General features: G+C 43.1%; 1 protein-coding gene across 1 annotated transcript in view; it reads right to left on the bottom strand.

The window, feature by feature from the left end:
• Positions 1 to 7,680: 7,680 nt before the first annotated feature.
• The window catches only part of prkx (protein kinase X-linked), a 71,779-nt gene continuing 59,223 nt past the window's right edge, over positions 7,681 to 20,236 (bottom strand). Inside the window, exons 7-9 of the mRNA XM_078402042.1 lie at positions 18,897 to 18,974; positions 14,723 to 14,870; positions 7,681 to 12,371 (exon numbers count right to left, since the gene is read on the bottom strand). Of these exons, the coding sequence (XP_078258168.1) occupies positions 14,745 to 14,870; positions 18,897 to 18,974 (204 nt within the window). The 3' untranslated portion in view covers positions 7,681 to 12,371; positions 14,723 to 14,744. The remainder of the gene's footprint in view (positions 12,372 to 14,722; positions 14,871 to 18,896; positions 18,975 to 20,236) is intronic.

Genomic DNA, 20,236 nt, shown 5'->3' with positions numbered 1-20,236 from the left:
TGAGAGTCAGGGGAGAGGGAGACATAGAGATATGGAAGGGTAAGGTGTGAAAACAAATCAAAGGGGACGTTGATCAAGGAAATGTAGAACGGTGCGTGTAGCTGCCTGTCCTGCTGACTTACTCCAGCATTTCGGTGTAAGCCAACATCTGCAGCTCCTTCCGACAGAGTTTATTTTTGTGCTCAGCTTCTATTTCATGTTTGGAATTCAGCTCATTTGTGCAATTTTTGGTCCAAATTTGCAATGAAGTCTGGAGCCAGGTGGTTCTGGAAGAATCCAGACTGGGAGCGGCTAAGATTATTAGTTGGTGTTGGTTGATAGCAGGGCTGAAGGCACTTTCCATCATGGTCGACAGATGGGAGAGCGATTAGCGAGAATGGATTGGTTGGAAGGATATACTTGGGCAATCATCCATGCGGTTGGGTAGTGACCAGTGTTGTAACAACTTGGCTGGAGGCAATGCTATTCAGGAGTGCTAGTCTTATTTCACCACATGCAGCCAGGATTCCACAGCTTTGAACTCTCTGATGCACTCAGCTATTTCTTGGAATCGTGCGTAATGAATTGAATTTGCGAAGACTGGGTTCTGCGAGGAGGCCAAGATGGATTCACCATTTGGCACCTCTGAGGTTGGTTGCAAAGACGTCAACCTAGTCTTTGAAACTCGCACACAAGGCTCCTTCATCACTGAGGTTGGAAATGAGATGCCCTTGGGGCTTTCTCCTTCCTTTGGTTTGATTGTCCGTCGTTCATGGCTTGCTGAAAAGCTCTGTTCCGATCTCATTCGATTCCACACTCCGCATTCTCACACCCCGATTCCAAGATCCCAGGAATCAGTTGTTGTTGTTCGGGTTGGAAGATGACCATGACTTCACTTTCAGTTGGAGGATTGGTGACTGTAGGTCCGGAAGTGACTGGTGAGGCCAATCCGGGCCCGGAAGGCACGCCCACACGTAGGACACAAGTGGATGGGTGCTGCAGTGGAAGTGGAGGTAGCCCGGGCCTTGCACGCGGTGCGTTTCCTCTGGGCCTCTGCAGTGCGTCTGTTCTCTGCTGCACGGGCTCCTGTGGTGAGCTTGCTACGCCAGGTTGGACGGTCCAGAGCAAGAGACTCCCAAGTGCTGAGGTTGATGTCCAAGTCTTTGAGGGACACTTTGAGGCAGTCCTTAAACCGTTTCTTCTGACCTCCCACTGAGCGCTTGCCCTGACACAATTCTCCATACAGAAGCTGTTTTGGCAGACGACTCTCGGGCATTCTGACGACATGGCCTGCCCATCTGGCTTGGGCTTTCCGTAGGAGGGTCTGGACGCTGGGGGTTCCGGCCCGTTCCAAGACCTCTGTGTCGGGAATTTTGTCCTGCCACCTGATGTGAAGGAGTCTGTTAGGCAGCTCAAGTGAAAGTGGTTGACCTATGATGAGCGTTTGTCAGCACTGGGCCTGTACTCGCTGGAGTTTAGAAGAATGAGGAGGGGACCTCATTAAAACATACAGATAAGTGAAAGGCTTGGATAGAATGGATGTGGAGACGATGTTTCCACTGGTGGGAGAGTCTCGGACCAGAGGTCACAGCCTCAGAATTAAAGGACGTTCTTTTAGGAAGGAGATGAGGGGAAATTTCTTTAGTCAGAGGGTTGTGGATTTATGGAATTCTTTGCCACAGAAGGTTGCGGAGGCCAAGTCAGTGGATATTTTTAAGGCAGAAATAAATTCTTGATTAGTACAGGTGTCAGAGGTTATGGGGAGAAGGCAGGAGAATGGGGTTAAGAGGGAGAGATAGATCAGCAATGATTGAATGGCGGAGTAGACTTGATGGGTCGAATGGCCTAATTCTATTCCTATTCCTTATGACCTTATAATCCATCAACTCTTGTTGGATCATCTCTTTAGCATGTAGGCACACCTGTGATGCACCTTCACAGTTCTGCAAATGATGTTTAGGCAATGCTAGTAGTCATACAGCGTTGAAACAGGCCTTTCTGCCCAACTTGCCCACGCTGACCAACATGCCCCACATACACTAGTCCCTCCTGGCATCGTTTGGCCCATTTCCCTTTAAACATATCTTATCCACGAAACTGTCCAAATGTTTCTTAACCGTTGAGAGAATACCTGTGCTCACCTGGCATCTTGTTCCGTACACCCACCACCTTTTGTGTAAAATTTACCCTTCAGATTCCTATTAAATCTTTCTCCCCCTCAACTTAAGCTCCTGTCCTCTGGTTCTCGATTCCCCTACTCTGGGCAAAAGACTCTGTGCATTTACCCAATCTTTTCCTCTCATGATTTTGTACATCTCTATAAGATTGCCCCTCATCCTCGTGCGCTCCAAGGAATAACGTCCTACTTATTTTTTCTTCCCAGCTGTTATCAGGCACCTCACCACCAGCCTCCTCACCAGCTAGAGTGCCAACCTGACCTCCTATCTCTCCCATTGGAGACCTTTGAACTATCTTTAATCATACTTTATCTTGCACTAAATGTTGTAGCTTTATCCTTTGTCTGCGGATGTGGACGGCTCGATTGTCATGATGTAGTTTTATTCTTTGACTGGATAGCATGCAACAAAAGCTTTTCACTGTGCACATGACAATAATAAACGGAATTAAACTATAGGGCAACAAGGTGGCGCAGTGGTAGAGTTGCTGCCCTATAGAGACCTGGGTTCGATGCTGTTTGTATGACGTTTTTTAAACGTTCTCACTGTGGCCGCGTGAGTTTTCCCCGGGTGCTCCGACTTCGTCTCACACTCAGAAGATGCACAGGTTTGTAGGTTAATTGGCTTTGGTAAAGGTTGTAAATTGTCCCTGGTGTGTAGGATAGTGTTAGTGTACGGGGACCGCTGATTGGCACGGACTCGGTGGACCGAGGGGCCTGTTTCTGGCGTGTATCTCTAAACTAAATTAAACTTAAGCATGTCTTTCTGTAGTCACCAGGGTTTAAGGCCTCCGTTACTTGCATTGACAGGGCACAATCGCATTGGTAAGACAATGAATGCATGTGATTAAAATGTTGCAATGGAATACAATTCACTTGCTGCCGAGATACTCCCCTGGGTACCATTTTGAGTCAAGAACAGAGAGTCATACAGCTACGTGGCATGGAAACATGCCCTTTGGCCAAATTCACTCCTCCTGACTAAGTTGACTAACTGAACTAATCCTACCTGCCTGCGTCTAGCCCACATCCCTCCAAGCCTTCTCCAGCTATGTTTTCCTGTCCAAGTGTATTTTAAATGTGAAATTATAACCAGTTCTACCACTTCCTCTAGCAGCTCGCTCCATATACCCAGCTCTCTGTGTGAAACAGTTGCCCCTGAGGTCCCTTTTAATTTTTTCCCCTCCCCACCATAAACCTGTGACCTCTAGTTTTCAACTCTCCAACTCTCCTTCCCTGGGGGAAAAGGCTGTGGCTGTTCACCTATTCTGCGTGCCTCACGATTTTGTAAACATTTGTAAAGTGATACCTCAGCCTCCTGCACTCCAGGGAAAACGTCCTAGCCTATCCAGCCTCTCCTTAGAACAATAGACAATAGGTGCCCTTATTTAAGAGTAAATTGGATAGGTATATGGATGGGATGGGATTGGAGGGTTATGGTCCGAACGCAGGTAGATGAGACTAGGTCAGAGAAAGTGGTCGGCGTGGACTGGTAGGGCCGAACGGGCCTGTTTCCGTGCTGTAATTGTTATATGGTTATATGGCTATATGGTGCACGAGTAGGCCATTCGGCACTTCGAGCCAGCACCACCATTCAATGTGATCATGGCTGATCATTCTCAATCAGTACCCCGTTCCTGCCTTCTGACAAACCCTCCTGATCTTGTAACATCGACAATCTTCTTTGCACCGTTTCCAGTTTAATGACATCCTTCCTGCAGCAGGACGACCAGAACAATACACAGTGCTCCCTAAGTGTGGTCTCACCAATGACTTGTACAGCTGTAACCCTAGTCCTACACTCCAACCATTGACTGATGGAAGAAAGTTTTGTTTATTGTCACGTGTACCGAGATACAGTGAAAAGCATTTGTTTTAGTGTGCCTAATATCTGCGTCGCCACCCTTTCTACCTACGTTCACTGAAGATAGACAACGTTATTATGCAACGTTTGTATTCGTCATCAACATGTAAATGCAAGCGCCCTCTGGAGGCCAGGCTTTTCATTACAATAGCCGGGGCTAGACAATAGACAATAGGTGCAGGAGTAGGCCATTCAGCCCTTCGAGCCAGCACCGCCATTCAATGCGATCATGGCTGATCACTCTCAATCAGTACCCCGTTCCTGCCTTCTCCCCATACCCCCCTCACTCCGCTATCCTTCGCTGATCTCATCGCTGTCGGACGTCTCTTTATTGTGCTAGTCACAACTGAGTTATACTCAGACATTAGACCAAGTGGACCCGTTGGGTCCAAACCTCTCCTGCATTGGTGCAGCACCCTCTCCTTTCCCCCCCCCCCCACTCCATCCCTTTCAACCCCCCTTATCCTCCCTCCTCCCCCCACTCCATCCCTCTCAACCCCCCTTTTCCTCCCTCCCGCCACTCCATCCCTCTCAACCCCTTATCCTCCCCCTCTCCACTCCCCTTATTCTCCCCCCATCTCCATCCTTCTCAACCCCCTTTATCCTCCCTCCTCCCTCCCACTCAACCCCCCCCCCCCCCCCCCACACTTCATCCCTGGGAGATAGATTTAAACTTTAAAACGTGAATAACTTTTAAAACATAACACCGATTTCAATGAAACGTCTTCCATTAGCACCAAAGTGACGACGGTGAGTAAGGTGGGCCTGAAATTGTCACGCCATTGTGTACCGTTTTGGCTGTAGTGCAGGAACGAACAATCAAACGAGAGTTTTAGTATATCGATTACATGGTGTCAGAAGTGAGAAAATGGCAGCACTCGAGCCACCAGGACCACTCTCCACACAAGGGAACTTAGCCAAGAATTATCAGGACTGGATAAGGGCATTCCAGCTATACGGGACGGCGACAGAGCTGATGGGTAAGCCAGAAAAGATTCGGTGAGCAACATTCCTCCATGTGGCGGGGCCGGCCGCTCAGCAGATTTATGAAATCTTTCAATTCGCCCTGGAGGAACGTGACAAAATACAACCGCTGAAGGAGAAGTTCCAGACATACTGTGAACCAAAAAATAGCTTAAACTGTCATGAGACACATCCTCAATACATGTAATCAGCAGCGAGCAGAGACATTCTCCAACTACCTGACTGCAGTAAAGGCTTTAGCAAACAATTGTGAATTTGGCATTACAGACACAAAACACTGGAATAACTCAGCATTTTGTGTCTATTATTCGGTGTAAACCAGCATCTGCAGTTCCTTCCTACGTACTTTCATGGAACTACATACCTTGGGTCTTTCTGTTCTGCAACACTGCCCAGAGCGTTATCATTTACTTATTCACAAAATGCTGGAGTAACTCAGCAGGTCAGGCAGCATCTCGGGAGAGAAGGAATGGGTGACGTTTCGGGTCGAGACCCTTCTTCAGTCTGAAGAAGGGTCTTGGCCCGAAACGTCACCCATTCCTTCTCTCCCGAGATGCTGCCTGACCTGCTGAGTTACTCCAGCATTTTGTGAATAAATCGATTTGTACCAGCATCTGCAGTTATTTTCTTATACTAGTTATCATTTACTTTGCAGGTTCTGTCTTGGTTTGCCCGATATAGAACTGGAATTTATTTCATTAGATGGATACAAAATGCTGGTGTAACTCAGCATCTCTGGAGACAGACAGCATCTCTGGAGAGAAGGAATGGGTGACGTTTCGGGTAGAGACCCTTCTGCAGTTCCTTCCCACACATCTATTTCATTAGCACCGACTTTGTCAGTCCCCCATTTCCCCCTTGTGGTAATAAACAGAGACTGCTCAAACTAACTCTTTAAAAGCCGCCTTTTGCCCCATTATACACTGATCTTTCTGACTCCAATTTATCTGATGTTGAATCTCAACTGTGAAGGAAGGAAATGCAGATGCTGGTTTACACCATAGTCACAAATTGCTGGAGCATTTCTGGAAGAAAGAAATAGATGATGCTTCGAGCCTCGACCTGAAAATTCACCTTTTCCTTTTCTCCAGAGATGCTGCCTGACCCATTGAGTTAGTTCTGCATTTTGTGTCCATCTTCGTTGGATCTCAACTGTTTGAAGAAACAAGTCCTTCTCTATTTAAACATTCTTTCCTGTGGGAACTAGAGAAGAAATTGCAGGCATTCCGTCATATATGAATCATCGTTAGACATAGAAACATAGAAAGTAGGTGCAGGAGTAGGCCATTCGGCCCTTCGAGCCTGCACCGCCATTCAATATGATCATGGCTGATCATCCAACTCAGTATCCTGTATCTGCCTTCTCTCCATACCCCCTGATCCCTTTAGCCACAAGGGCCACATCTACCTCCCTCTTAAATATAGCCAATGAACTGGCCTCAACTACCTTCTGTGGCAGAGAATTCCACAGATTCACCACTCTGTGTGAAAAAAAACTTTCTCATCTCGGTCCTAAAAGACTTCCCCCTTATCCTTAAACTGTGACCCCTTGTTCTGGACTTCCCCAACATCGGGAACATGGGCGAGGTCTCTGAAGACTGGAGTGGATATTGCACCGCTATTTAAGGGCTGCAAAAAAACAAACTGGAACTATAAACCAGCAAGCCCAACATCTGTAGTAAGAAAGTAACTGGAGAGGGTTGCTATTACTTGGGAGAAGGTGCTTGGGAAGCTGAAAGGGCTGAAGGTGGATGTCACCTGGACCAGATGGACTGCACCCTGTGAAAGAGGTGGCTTTAGAGATTGTAGAGGCATTGATAGTGATATTTCAAGAATCACTAGTCAGGAGTGGTTCTAGATGATTGGAAAATTGCCAATATTACCCCACTGCACAAGGGAGAAAAGCAGAATTGTGGGAACGATAGGGTGGTTAGTCAGATTTTGGTGGTTGGTAAGATTTTAGTCCATTATAAAGGATGAGGTTACAGAGTACTTAGAAGTTCACAATAAAACAGGCCAAAGTCAGCATGGCTTTGTGAAGGGGACAAATTTGCTGGAATTCTTTGAAGTAAATAGTCGGACAAAGGAGAGTCAGGAGATGTTGTATACCTAGATTTTCAGAAAGCCTTTGATAGGTGCCACATGGGAGGTTGCTCAGGAAGATGAGAGCCCATGGCATCAAAGGGCAGATACTAGGATTGTTTCACCTTAAAGTTCATGACACCAACATACTTGAGTTTATAATGCCACCAATGGGTGGTGATTCATTATTATGGTAATTCTATAGAGTATGCCATAGAAAAGATGTGTGAAAGTAACACAACAACCCTACTTCAGGGACGGCACAATGGCGTAGTGGTAGAACTGCTGCCTTGCAGTACCGCAGACCCGGGTTCGATCCTGACTACGGGTGCTGCTGTATGGAGTTTGTACGATCTCCCAGCGACTGCATAGTTTTTCTCCGGGTGGTACTGTTTCCTACCACACTCCAAAGACGTACAAGTTTGTCGGTTAATTGACTTTGGTAAAATTGTAAATTGGCCCCAGTGTGTAGCATAGTGCTCCTAGGCAGGGTGATTGATGGGCCAAAGGGCCTGTTTCTGCGCTACATCTCTAAAGTCTAAAATAACATTTTGCAAAACATCAAAATGAAGACACAAAATAAAGAAAGCTGGTTTATTAGGTGTTGCAAAAATAACAATCCAGAAGACAAGCATAGCTTTTTAGCTGCACTGTAGCAGCTGAAAGAATACATCAATGACTGTACAATGTAGAAAAATTGACAATAACGGTTCACATAATTAGTGGTTTAAAAAAACCTGATCAAAGAGACAATAGTGGTGATCACCTCAACTCACACTGAATAATGCTGACCTTAGTGTGTACATTATTATGTGCATTTGTTTTATAAATTACTTTTGAAAGTGATAATCCAGGAGAATGAGCCAACACTGATTCAAGTTTTGATGTCAGCAACTATATTTCAAGTATCCGACAACTAAGAACAAGGATAAATTGGAAAAGTTGTACTCTTCAAATTAATCTCAGATCACAAGGGACTGAATCCAGCTTCCAGAACGTGGATTGGACCCAGAGAGAGAGAGAGAAAAGAAAATCGCAACTGCCAAAATGGAGGTTTAAGATTATGCAGCTTGTTAATAAATTCTTGAAACATTCGCACGTACTGTCACTTGACCCCAGCTTCCATTGGTTCTTGTAGCTAGAATGATTGAATTGGCAGATCCAATAGCCAACCCCAAAAGGGAGTATTAGAACTCCAATTTTTGTATTTCCGTCCAGATGGAAACAGAGCCAGTTTGCAGTTTCCAATAATAATCGCAGGTCGAGCTAGATTGTGGAAACTTTAGTGTTCAACAAATGAATTCAGACTGCTACTAAGGTGGCGTTTCCTTAACTGATAACGTTTTGAATTATAAAAGTCTTCTCTCAACCGATTTGGTCCCCTTATCTAAAATAAAAGGATATTGGAGCATTGGAGGCAATCCAAAAGGAGATTCACCACATTAATTCCTGGGATTGGAGGAGTGTCCTTGGGATCAGAGGCTGGACTGTTTGTGCTTGTACTCCTTGGAGTTTAAGAGGAGAGATCTTATTCAAAAACATAAAACACAGAGGGTTTAATTTATTGTCACGTGTACAGTGAAAACCTTTTGTTGCGTTCAATCCAGCCAGCAGCAAGACAATGATTACAATCGAGCCATTTACAGTGTAAAGATACATAAGGGAATAACATTTAGTGCAAGGTAAAGCCAGCAAAGCCCAATCAAGGATAGTCCGAAGGTATCACAAATCTTGACAGCACAGATGCTGAGCATGTTTCTACTAACGGAGAGACATAATTATATTTAAAAAGATAAAAAGTGGAAGGGCATTTAAAACTGATGTGGCAAATCTCTGGAATTCTCTGCCTGAGATTAGATGAGGCCAGGTCATTAGATATTTGAGGTGGAGACAGATGGACATTCAACATATTGAAGACTTGAGTGGTACGGGGAACAGGCACAATAGACGAAGGAAGCATAGATTAGTGCAGGTATAAGGAGTTAGTATTGATTAGTAAGGGTGTCGAGGGTTATGGGGAGAAGGCAGGAGAATGGGGTTGTGAGGGATAGGTTAGCCATGATTGAATGACGTAAATGATGGGCCAAATGGCCCAATTCTGCTCCTACAACTTATGAAAATAGATGTTCATACTGAATGGGCTGAGTGGCCTGCTCTTGCTCCTATATTTTAGTGCTCTTGCGCACTTTATCAGTCCATCAACCGGACAATGGACAATGTCACAAGGTTGCTGATACTGGAGTAGAGTAGAGGTGTCCCTATATTTGTATCACACACACCTTATGATCAAAATGGCCTGTATATGGCTGCATTAAAGTGTACACTAGAACTGCACATGTATGGGCACGTTAGTTCAAATAGATTAAAAGGCAAACAAAATTCTGCAGGCTGGCCATGTTTACCTCAATGGAAAATCTAGAGAAGCCAGATGTACAAAAAGCTACAACTTTGATCCATCTCCATGGGATCGAAACAGTCATATTAACTAGCTGTACCTGACATCTACGTGACCAAGACGCACAACAGGCCTGTCTAATTTTCCAATGGTTATACAGGCCAAGCCTCTGCATATACTTTTTTTTACTTCACCTGTAGGTTTTTAACCTATTGATGGGAAGCTTGTGACTGAGGAAAAGAAATGCAAAAGTGAATGAAGCATTGTTAACACATTGCTGCAAATATTATCCATCCATTAGATTTGCATTTATATCTGTAATCTGGTGCAAACACATTGGTGAAAAATAGCTTCCAATGATAAGCATTGTACAGTACAGATTACATAGTAAACACTGCATTATCTAAACTGGGTGGCAATCCATTTTGTGATTTAAAACTTGAAAGATCAGTGTATTCAGAGGAGGTTATCAGCAGTCTTTTATCAAGAAAACCCTCTATTTCCTATGCAGGTTTAAAGTTTTTTGCCTTTCTTTGCAGATAATTAGGCTGTGCAAAGACAATTAAATGTCACGACCATCATTAAAAATGTGGAGATCTGTAAACCTATTGTACAATATATCCCTGTTAACAGTAGAGTTGCTTCTTTACAAATTTTACACAATATCCAGAAGCTAAAATCTACCAGGTATCTACATTATTTTGTCATACAACAGAAATTAGACATTGACTATATACAGCAATATTAAGAAAATACCAGTTAAAAAGGTAGTCAGCAAAAATGGACACCGGCAGAAAACCCTAATACTAAAACATATTCAACACTAGGGCTTGCAATGTGCAGTACACGATATTTAATAAATTGTCTTTGAAAAGTAACAATTTCAGTTTGAAGTTCTTTCCATATTTTCTCACCTATCCGCCAAATATTTTAGTCGATTTCATCAAATGACCGATTTCATCAAGAGAGCTGGATAAAATGCATTCAGCAGTATGACTACAAAATTCAGCAAATAAGCCACTTGTCAAAGGAGAGGGATTAATGGCCATTGATCCTGAGGGAGGCAATTGTGCAGTGAAATCATCCAGTGGGTACTTTCGGTAAAATAAGGCAACAAGTGTTTATGTGCACCAACTGGGCGTGCTGCAGAATAACACAGCTAAGGCATTCCACAGACACTTTGTTTTCGGTTGAGCTAGGCCTTTAGAAGGGCATTAAAGGGAGCATGTTGGCCTGCTAGGCAAATAGATTTATTAGGTCAGCATGCTTCAACAAAAATAAAGGACTGGCACAGGTGGAGGAACAGACTCAGTTTGTTTCTTGTTTGAGATGTTAAAGGTGAAGCAACGCAAAATATTCCGGCATTGGAAGCCAGCGAAATTGAATACGATATAGTTTTGTAGTTTTAGTTTTAGAGATACAGTGCGGAAACAGGCACTTCGGCCCACACTCGGGTCAATTTACATTTAATACTAAGCCAATTAACCTACAAACCAAAGAGCTCAGAGAAAACCCACGCAGGTCACGGGGAGAACGTACAAACTCCGCACAGACAAGCGCCCGTAGTCGAACCCGGGTTTCTGGCACTGCAAGGCAGTAGCTCTACCACAGCGCCACCCAGCAAACAAGACTAATTAGATGTGTCCTCAATTTGGTGCCACACTGTCCTTTATTTAATTAAACCAGCTATTCCAGTACATTCAAACATTTTGTCAATACAAATGCAAAGACATTTTTTATTAGTGTTTCTTCTCATTTAAAAAAGAATCCTAAATATTGGTGTGAGAAATATTTTGCTTGTTACAGAGGGGCTTATATGATCTCCAAAATCTATACATGTCCAAAAACACATGCCCACCTCAACCTAATTCATCCTCACAAGACTGTATTTAAAGTTTGAAGTCGTATACATACAAGAAAGATTGTCCGAAGGCCGTAAAATGTACAAGTTGTACATCTGTAGGAGAAAAATGTACAGTTTTAGAATTAAATCCTTCAAATCATTTTCTATTTCACCGACCCACCCTTCCATTTAACGCTGATGGAAACACAGGGCAGCAGAAAGCTTTTTCTTTGCCATTGCAGCTGCATGTAAACACTGCACTATTTACTTAGCACACCTGATTTAGAGTGAGAAAATAATTTACAATTGGTGGAGTGCGAAAACATTAATAGATGGGAGCTCCATAGATGAGAGTGACAACTCCAGAACATTGTGCTGTATGACAGCAAACACAGACAAACACAATGGCAAGATGCTGGTATTTTGGATGATCCCTTCAAACAAAAGCTATATACATATATTCTTAAAACCCTATCCTGATTCAAAAGTTAAAGACAATTATATTTGCATAGTGCATCCATTTTGGATTTATGTATTTACAAAATGATACGACCCTATCTTTACACCTATATAAACAGTTATTTAAAAAATAAATCATTGTAAGGAAGTACTTGTGCTTTTTTTTAAAAATCAAGGCAACTTTACAATAATGAAGGATCTGGATCAATCACTTTCTAAAAAGAAATACAAGAATTCAATTAAAAACAGGTGTCATTATGGACATGCAATAAAATAATTACCATAAAAATTCAGATTTATTTTGTACATAATCTATATTATATTCTATGTTTAAAAAAATCCAGTTTAGACTTCCAATCTTCAGTACGCGCCTTTCAGTCATTTCAGACTGATGGGTTGCGAAGTGGAATCATGTCTGTGCCTGGAACCTTTCAATGTGCTGATTTGTACAAGATCACCAGACACGGGCGGCCACGTAGAAGAAACAAAGTGGAGAAACAAATGTGCAATTTGCTGCCCGTTCCTTCTTCAAAGCACATTCATCTTGGCTTCACTTCGACCCAGTCCTCTGAAGTGAAGAAGAAATATTCTAGAACAAAGGAAACGCAGAAACACATGCTCAACACAAGATTCTTGAAATGACCAATGTTATTTTGTTACAGGCATGAAGCTTAAGGTTTTTTGACAGACTGCCTTCTCTACTTAAACCTCATCCAGAATGGCTACAGCACAGACCACTCCATAAGGTCATAAGTTCTAGGAGCAGAATTAGGCCATTCGGCCCATCAAGTCTACTCCGCCATTCAATCATGGCTGATCTATCTCTCCCTCTCAACTCCATTCTCCTGCCTTCTCCCCATACCCCGACACCCGTACTAATTACGAATCTCTCAATCTTTGCTGTAAAAATATCCATTAACTTGGCCTCCACAACTGTCTGTGGCAATGAATTCCACAGATTCGCCACCCACTGATTCCTCCTCATCTTTCTAAAGGTCCGTCCTTTTATTCTGAGATCCTAGACTCTCCCACATCCTCTCCACATCCACTATATTCCACCTATTAATGCTGCATTGCCTCGGTCTATCTTGGGTGTAAACCAGCATCTGCAGATCCTTCCCACACATTTGTCTGCTCCACTGCAAAATCTCCTCAAGGTATGCCTACTTTGAAGAAGTTTGACTAGAGTTCTGCAACACCCTCTCTCACTGCTACCTCTAGTTTCCCTCCCCCCTGACTCCCAGTCTGAAGAAGAGTTTCGACCCGAAATGTCACCTATTCCTTTTCTCCAGAGATGCTACCTAACCCACTGAGTTACTCCAGCATTCTGTGTCTATCCGTTAGCTCCTGCTGCTCTGCCCTCTCCCTTGCAATGTACAATAGACAATAGGTGCAGGAGGCCATTCGAGCCAGCACCGCCATTCAATGTGATCATGGCTGATCATTCTCAATCAGTACCCCGTTCCTGCCTTCTCCCCATACCCCCTGACTCCGCTATCCTTAAGAGTTCTATCTAGCTCTCTCTCTTGAGTGCATTTAGAGAATTGGCCTCCACTGCCTTCTGAGGCAGAGAATTCCAGATTCACAACTCTGACTGAAAAAGTTTTTCCTCATCTGTTGTAAATGGCCTACCCCTTATTCTTAAACTGTGGCCCCTGGTTCTGGACTCCCCCAACATTGGGAACATGTTTCCTGCCTCTAACGTGCTCAACCCCTTAATAATCTTATACGTTTCGATAAGATCCCCTCTCATCCTTCTAAATTCCAGTGTACACATGCCTAGTCGCTCCAGTCTTTCAACATATGACAGTCCCGCCATTCTGGGAATTAACCTAGTAAACCTACGCTGCACGCCCTCAATAGCAAGAATATCCTTCCTCGAATTTGGAGACCACAACTGCACACAGTACTCCAGGTGCGGTCTCACTAGGGCCCTGTACAACTGCAGAAGGACCTCTTTGCTCCTATACTCAACTCTGGAGTACAACACAAGAAAACAGACCCTTTGGCCCACAATGTCTGTGCCTGCACATGACGCCAAGCTAAACTAATCTCATCTGCCAGCACATGATTCATACCCTTTCATTCCGTGCAAATCTTTACAAATATTTATCCAGTTCCCCTCTGAGCATCACAACTGAACTGGCTTTCACTGTCACCCAGGCAGAATATTTCAGACCCTAATCACTCTAGATAAAATGTTTTTCTATCACTTTGTTCTCATAGTTTAGACCTTTGAGATGCAGTGCGGAAACAGGCCCTTCGGTCCAGAGTCGGCACTTACCAGCGATCATTCCTTACACTAGCACTATCCCACACGCTAGGGACTTTTTATAATTGTACCAAAACCAATTAATCTACAAACCTGTATGTCTTTGGTGTGTGGGTGGAAACCAGAACACCTGGAGAAAACCCACACGGTCACAGGGAGAACGTACAAACTCCGCAGACAGCACCCGTAGTCAGGATCTCTGGCGCTGTAAGGCAGCAACTCTACCACTGCGCCACTGTGCCACCCCAGCGTTCATTCTATGCTCACATCTTCTTGGTTTTTCCATCTATCCCCCCTGTCGATACCATTCATGTTTTTAATTACCTCGAGCAAAGGCTATGGCAACCTCTGTTCCAAAGAGAACAGATCCAGGTTTTCTAATCCATTGATTTTTTTTCCTAATATGCTCAGAACAAAAGATAGCGTTGTTTCCAAATAGCTCATGTTATATCTATCTAGACACCCGATAGATTTTAAGATGGGGCAACTATTTGTCGTTAGAACTTCAAAGGCAAATCTGGAGTGAAAACCTTTCACATCATCAAATTCAAATGGAAATGGAAAACAATGGTCTCAAACACAAATTTCACGATGCATCTATGCTCTTAAGTAACGACTTAACAGAAATATGTCTGCAGGCTCTCACTATTCATGGGAGGGAAACTCACTTTATCTTGTAGAGCAGCACGATCAAAAGGTCTTGAAAATTTCCAGATCTTTGGGAGGCACAGGAGGAATTTTTTTCCACTCATTTTCCGGGTAGGTCTCGAAATTTGATGTATCCCCATCATGAGAGAGTTTCGGTACTATTGGTGGCTGAAACAGAAAATTAACCCCTTTAGAAAAATCACGTTGGGTAGATTTAGATTTTTAGACTCTTGCAGGTGATCCCAGCACAGGATCTTTTCCCAATTCTGAAGGGTCACAACATCATCTGTCCATTCCATGACTGACCTGTTGAGGCCCTCCAGTACTTCAGTTTCAGTTTAGTTTATTGTCATGTTTACCGAGATAGTGAATTGCTTTTGTTGCGTGCTATCCAGTCAGCGGAAATACAATACATGATTACAATCGAGCCATTTAGTGCATAGATACACAAGGGAATAACATTTAATGCAAGGTAAAGCCAGCAAAGACCGATTAAGGACAGTCCGAGGGTCACCAAAGAGGTAGATAGCAGTTCAGCACTGCTCTCTGGTTGTGGTAGGATGATTCAGTTTCCTGGTAACAGCTGGGAAGAAACTGTCCCTAAATCTGGAGGTGTGCATTTTCACCTTTGGCCTGATGGGAGAGGGGAGAAGAGGGAACGGCCAGGGTGCAACGTCCTTGATTATGCTGCTGGCCTTGCCGAGGCAGCGTGAGGTATAAATGGAGTCAATAGAAGGGAGGTTAGTTTAGGCGATGGTCTGGGCTGCATTCACAATTCGCTGCACAAAACTGTGTTTTGCTCAAGATTCCAGTATCTGCAGTTTCTGTCCACAATTTTTTTTTATTGCTTTCTTAACCATTAAAGAAGTGTTAACGGCACATTTGGATAGCAGCAAAAAGATTGGTCCAAGTCAGCGTGGATTTATGAAAGGGAAATCCTGCTTGACTAATCTTCTGGAATGTTTTGAGGATGTGACAAGTAAAATGGAAAAAGGAGAGCCAGTAGATGTAGTGTATCTAGACTTTCAGAAAGCCTTTGGTAAGGTCCCACACAGGAGATTGCACATGTCATTGAGGGTAGGGTATTGACATGGATAGAGAATTGGTTGGCTGACAGGAAACAATAATAGGAATAAACGGATCCCTGTCAGAACGGCAGGCAGTGGTGAGTGGAGTGCCGCAAGGCTCAGTGCTGGGGCCACAACTATTTACAATATATATCAATGATTTTGATGATGGAATTAAAAGTAACACTAGCAAATTTGCAGATGACACAAAGCTAGGTGGCAGTGTGAACTGCAAAGAGGATGTTAGGAGGTTGCAGGGTGACTTGGACAGGTTGAGTGAGTGGGCAGATGCAGTATAATGTAGATAAATGTGAGGTTATCCACTTTGGCGGCAAGAACGAGGAGGAAGATTATTATCTCAATGGTGTCAGATTAGGAAAAAGGGAAGTGCAACTAGATCTGGATGTCCTTGTACACCAGTCAGGCACGGGTTACTGATTGTGGACGATCAGCCGTGATCACAATAAATGGCGGTGCAGGCTCGAAGAGCCAAAAGGCCTCATCCTGCACCTCTTTTCTATGTTTCTATGATTCAATAAACATTACAAATAGATTTTCTGGTTATCATTCTGCCATTCGCAAGAACACGCTGGGTAGGAACTGCTGGATACGTTTCCTGTCTAAAAACAATTAAAACTCTTAGGTATCACAAAATGCTGGAGTAACTCAGCGGGTCAGGCAGCATCTCAGGAGAGAATGAATGGGTGACGTTTCGGGTCGAGACCCTTATTCAGACTGACGTTAGTGAATGCATTTTCAGACTAATGTTCAGTCTGAAGAAGGGTCTCGAACCGAAACGTCACCCATTCCTTCTCTCCTGAGATGCTGCCTGACCTGCTGAGTTACTCCAGCATTTTGTGATACCTTCGATTTGTACCAGCATCTGCAGTTATTTTCCTACAAAGTAGATGGGAGGTCAGGACCCAGCAGCTGGTGAGAGGACCATTCAGTTGCCCGATAACATTCAAACTTCTGTACCTCTTGCCCGATGGGAGAGGGGAGAAGAGGGAGTGGCCGGGGTGAGACTGGTCTTTGATTATGTTGGTGGCCTTGTTGAGGCAGCAGATGGAACTACACTTCACAAAGGTTGTGCTTCAAGAGCCGACGTTTACTCTTTTTGCAGAGTGACCCCCTTTGTTGTAAGGAAATATATAAAAGCAAGCGCCTCTCTTTATTACAGGCAATGTCTCCAAGCATTTATAGAAACATTTTCTGAAAGAGCTCCAATGCACTTGGACGAACTTTCGATTCATGAGTCTTGTTAAATTGCTGGAGCTCAATGCACTTGCAGACAACTGCTAACTGAAGGCTAATCCATAAAGAGCTCCTTCTTCAATTGTGCATGCTGTCTCCACAACCATTACAACAAATTTATGATCAGCACAATGCTATTAACTCAGCTGCCTTCATAGCAATTCATCCCAGAACACAAGACTAAATTGTTGTGACAGAACAAGACCACTGTAAAATCCGAACAAACCTAGGAGGTAAAACATTTTTTTCAATCATGAATAAATACCCCAATAAAACAAAGTGCCAATATGCGCAGAAACTTTGCAGGATTCAAAAAGAGAGAGAAAAAAAAGCAAAAAGCCAGGCCTTTTCAGAGATTCTTTCCAAGGTTTAGTGTAAGAAAATAACTGAGATGCTGGTACAAATCGAAGGTATTTATTTCAAGAAAAATGCTGGAGTCACTCAGCAGGTCAGGCAGCATCTCAGGAGAGAAGGAATGGGTGATGTTTTGGGTCAAGACCCTTCTTCAGTCTGAAGAAGGGTCTCGACCCGAAACGTCACCCATTCCTTCTCTCCTGAGATGCTGCCTGACCTGCTGAGTTACTCCAGCATTTTGTGAAATAAATACTTTCCAAGGTTTACATTGTCAAAAAAACAGGAGCAAGATTTAGTCTCTGACACCAGTTCCAGACTTCAATTGGATCACATCTGATCTGCACCTTAAATCTCCTCAACATTCTCTTAAACTTTATTTCTGCTTAAATTTAGGTTCTTGGCTGCTTCCTTTGCATTTTGAATCATTTGGGGCCATTTTATTTCATTGGTTTTGGAAACATTCCTCCATTGGGCCAAATTATCATCCAAGTTGATTGCTAAATGGTGCATTAATACTTCCTGGCAGAAGGGGAAAGGATTTGAGGAGGATCATTTCAACCGTATATGTCCATTCTTTTTCATGTAGCTATTTTAATAGTATTGACAGAGGATTGAAATCGGGGTGCAACAGCAGTATGCCAAGAACAAACATGGTCAAATTTTCGAAAGAGAGGGTTCAACAGGTAGGCCTGGCTAAAAATACGAAGGCTGATTAAACCAGTTCACATGATCTACCAAGTTTTGCAGCTCAATTCTAGATAATATCCAAAATATGCAGAATTTTGTTTTGCATACTGCAGTTGTGATTTAAACTTTCAATCTACAGGATACTGGTGTAGTGTTGTGGTAACTATATTATCACGTGTGCGTAGATACATAGTTCCTTGAAAGTTGCATCACAGGTAGACAGTCTGCTCAAAGTGACTTTCAACATATTGGCCTTCAGTCTGAGTGAAGTTGGATAGACACAGAAAATGCTGCAGTAACTCAGCGTGACATGTAGCAACTCTGGAGAGAAGGAATGGGTGACACTTTGGGTCGAGACCGTTCTTCAATCTAGAGTCTGGGTTAAAACAAGGTCGTAGAGCAGGAAGAATCACAGAGGAGGAGCAGTGAGAAAGGATGTTGCAGAACTCTCGTCAGAGAGAGGAGCACAGAAGTTGGGATGATATGTTGCAGTTGCACAAGAAAATGGTGAGGCCACATTTAGAGTACTGCGTTTAGTTTTGGTTACTCTGTTATAGGAAAGACCTGTTAAACAGGAATGAGTGCAGGGAAGATTTATAAGTATGTTGCCAGGACTCGAGCAGCTCTAACAACAGTGTCACTACCGTATCTAAGTAACTACTATAAAAGAATAATTTTAATACAAGAAATAAACATGCTTGACATACAATTTAAATATTCAACCATCATCAGTATATGGTGAAATAGAGACTTTTAAATATTTTATTTAATCCTACTGATATGCAAACCATCCCTATGTTTTTAGGAATATAGTACCTTTATTGTACCTCACCTTTAGTTTTCTTAGCAGTACTGCTTCCCAGTCCACATATTTGAACCATCTGTGTCGCTTAACATCATCTACTCCATTCTGAAATTGAAAGGCAAGCAGTTTTAGAATTTTTATTTCTTAAGGATTGCACTTAGTCAGTAAGCAAATAAAAGCATAATAGTGCAGCAAGCTTGGCTGGTCCTTTGCCCTGTCCAGTGGAGAGATTCCAGAGTCACGATTATGTTACCTCCCTATTGAAGATGGGGGAAGGTGGGGGAAACAAACTATAGCACTGCAGAGTGATACAAGTTTTATCAGTGATAAGGAAGGTAAAACCCAAATACTATTTCTAGTGTATAAAATCAAGAGAGGAATAGGTCGGATAGCTGTGCAGAGTCTCTTGCCCAGCGTAGGTAAATCGAGGACCAGAGGTCGAAAGTTTAAGGTGATGGGGAAAGGATTTAATAGGAATCTGAGGGGTAACTTTTTCCACACAAAAGGGGTGGGTGTATGGAATGAGCTGCCAGAGGAGGTCGTTGAGGCAGGGACTATCCCAACATTTAAGAAACAGTTAGACAGGTACATGGATACGACAGGTTTAGAGGGATATGGAGCAAACGCGGCAGGTGGGACTAGTGTAGCTGGGACATGGTGATCGGTAGGGCCAAGTTGGGCTGAAGGGCCTGTTTCCACACCATATCACTATGACTCTCTGTGACTCTAGACATCCAAAGCAACAACAGGTCAAATGTATGACATTTGCTTACACAAAGGATGAAGTTGGAAAGAATTGCTGAGAAGTGGTTGAGGTCTGAACATTAGAATCATTTAACAGCTAAGTTAATGAGAAGGTAGCAGTTTTCACATGGTTGAGATTATAACAAAGCGAATGAACAGATGTCTTTATTCAAATCCATCTTGTGAATGCACTCTGAATACCTATGATACTGTTACAGAAGGAGCATAGCAAGTCCACAGACTTCCATTTCAAGGTAAGAATGGACTGGAATCCATCTCTGGGGTGTGGTAAATTGAAATCAGAACTCTGTCAACTGACTTGTATTTTAACATACAACAGAACTGTCAAATTCAGTTGGGCTCAGTGGTAGTACAGCTCTTCATAGCAAAAGGCTTTGAGGTTAAAGATGTATTCCAGTACAAGCACTGTACACATCACCTAGTCTGCACAAAAGCTTCATTGTCTGTACTGAAGGAGTGCAGAATAGTTCAAGTGATTGTCCTTCAGAAAAACATTAAATTAATGCAAAGGAATGCTATGAATCTCACATTGTTCACAGAATAAAATTCAATTGAAACTGTGGATTTTCCACAAAAAAAGCAGATCAAGACTAAACACAGCA

This window comes from Rhinoraja longicauda, chromosome 7 (assembly GCF_053455715.1).
Source record: "Rhinoraja longicauda isolate Sanriku21f chromosome 7, sRhiLon1.1, whole genome shotgun sequence".
NCBI classification, from domain to species: domain Eukaryota; kingdom Metazoa; phylum Chordata; class Chondrichthyes; order Rajiformes; family Arhynchobatidae; genus Rhinoraja; species Rhinoraja longicauda.
Note: the sequence above shows the minus strand (reverse complement) of the source record. Positions and strands in the feature narration are given on the sequence as shown.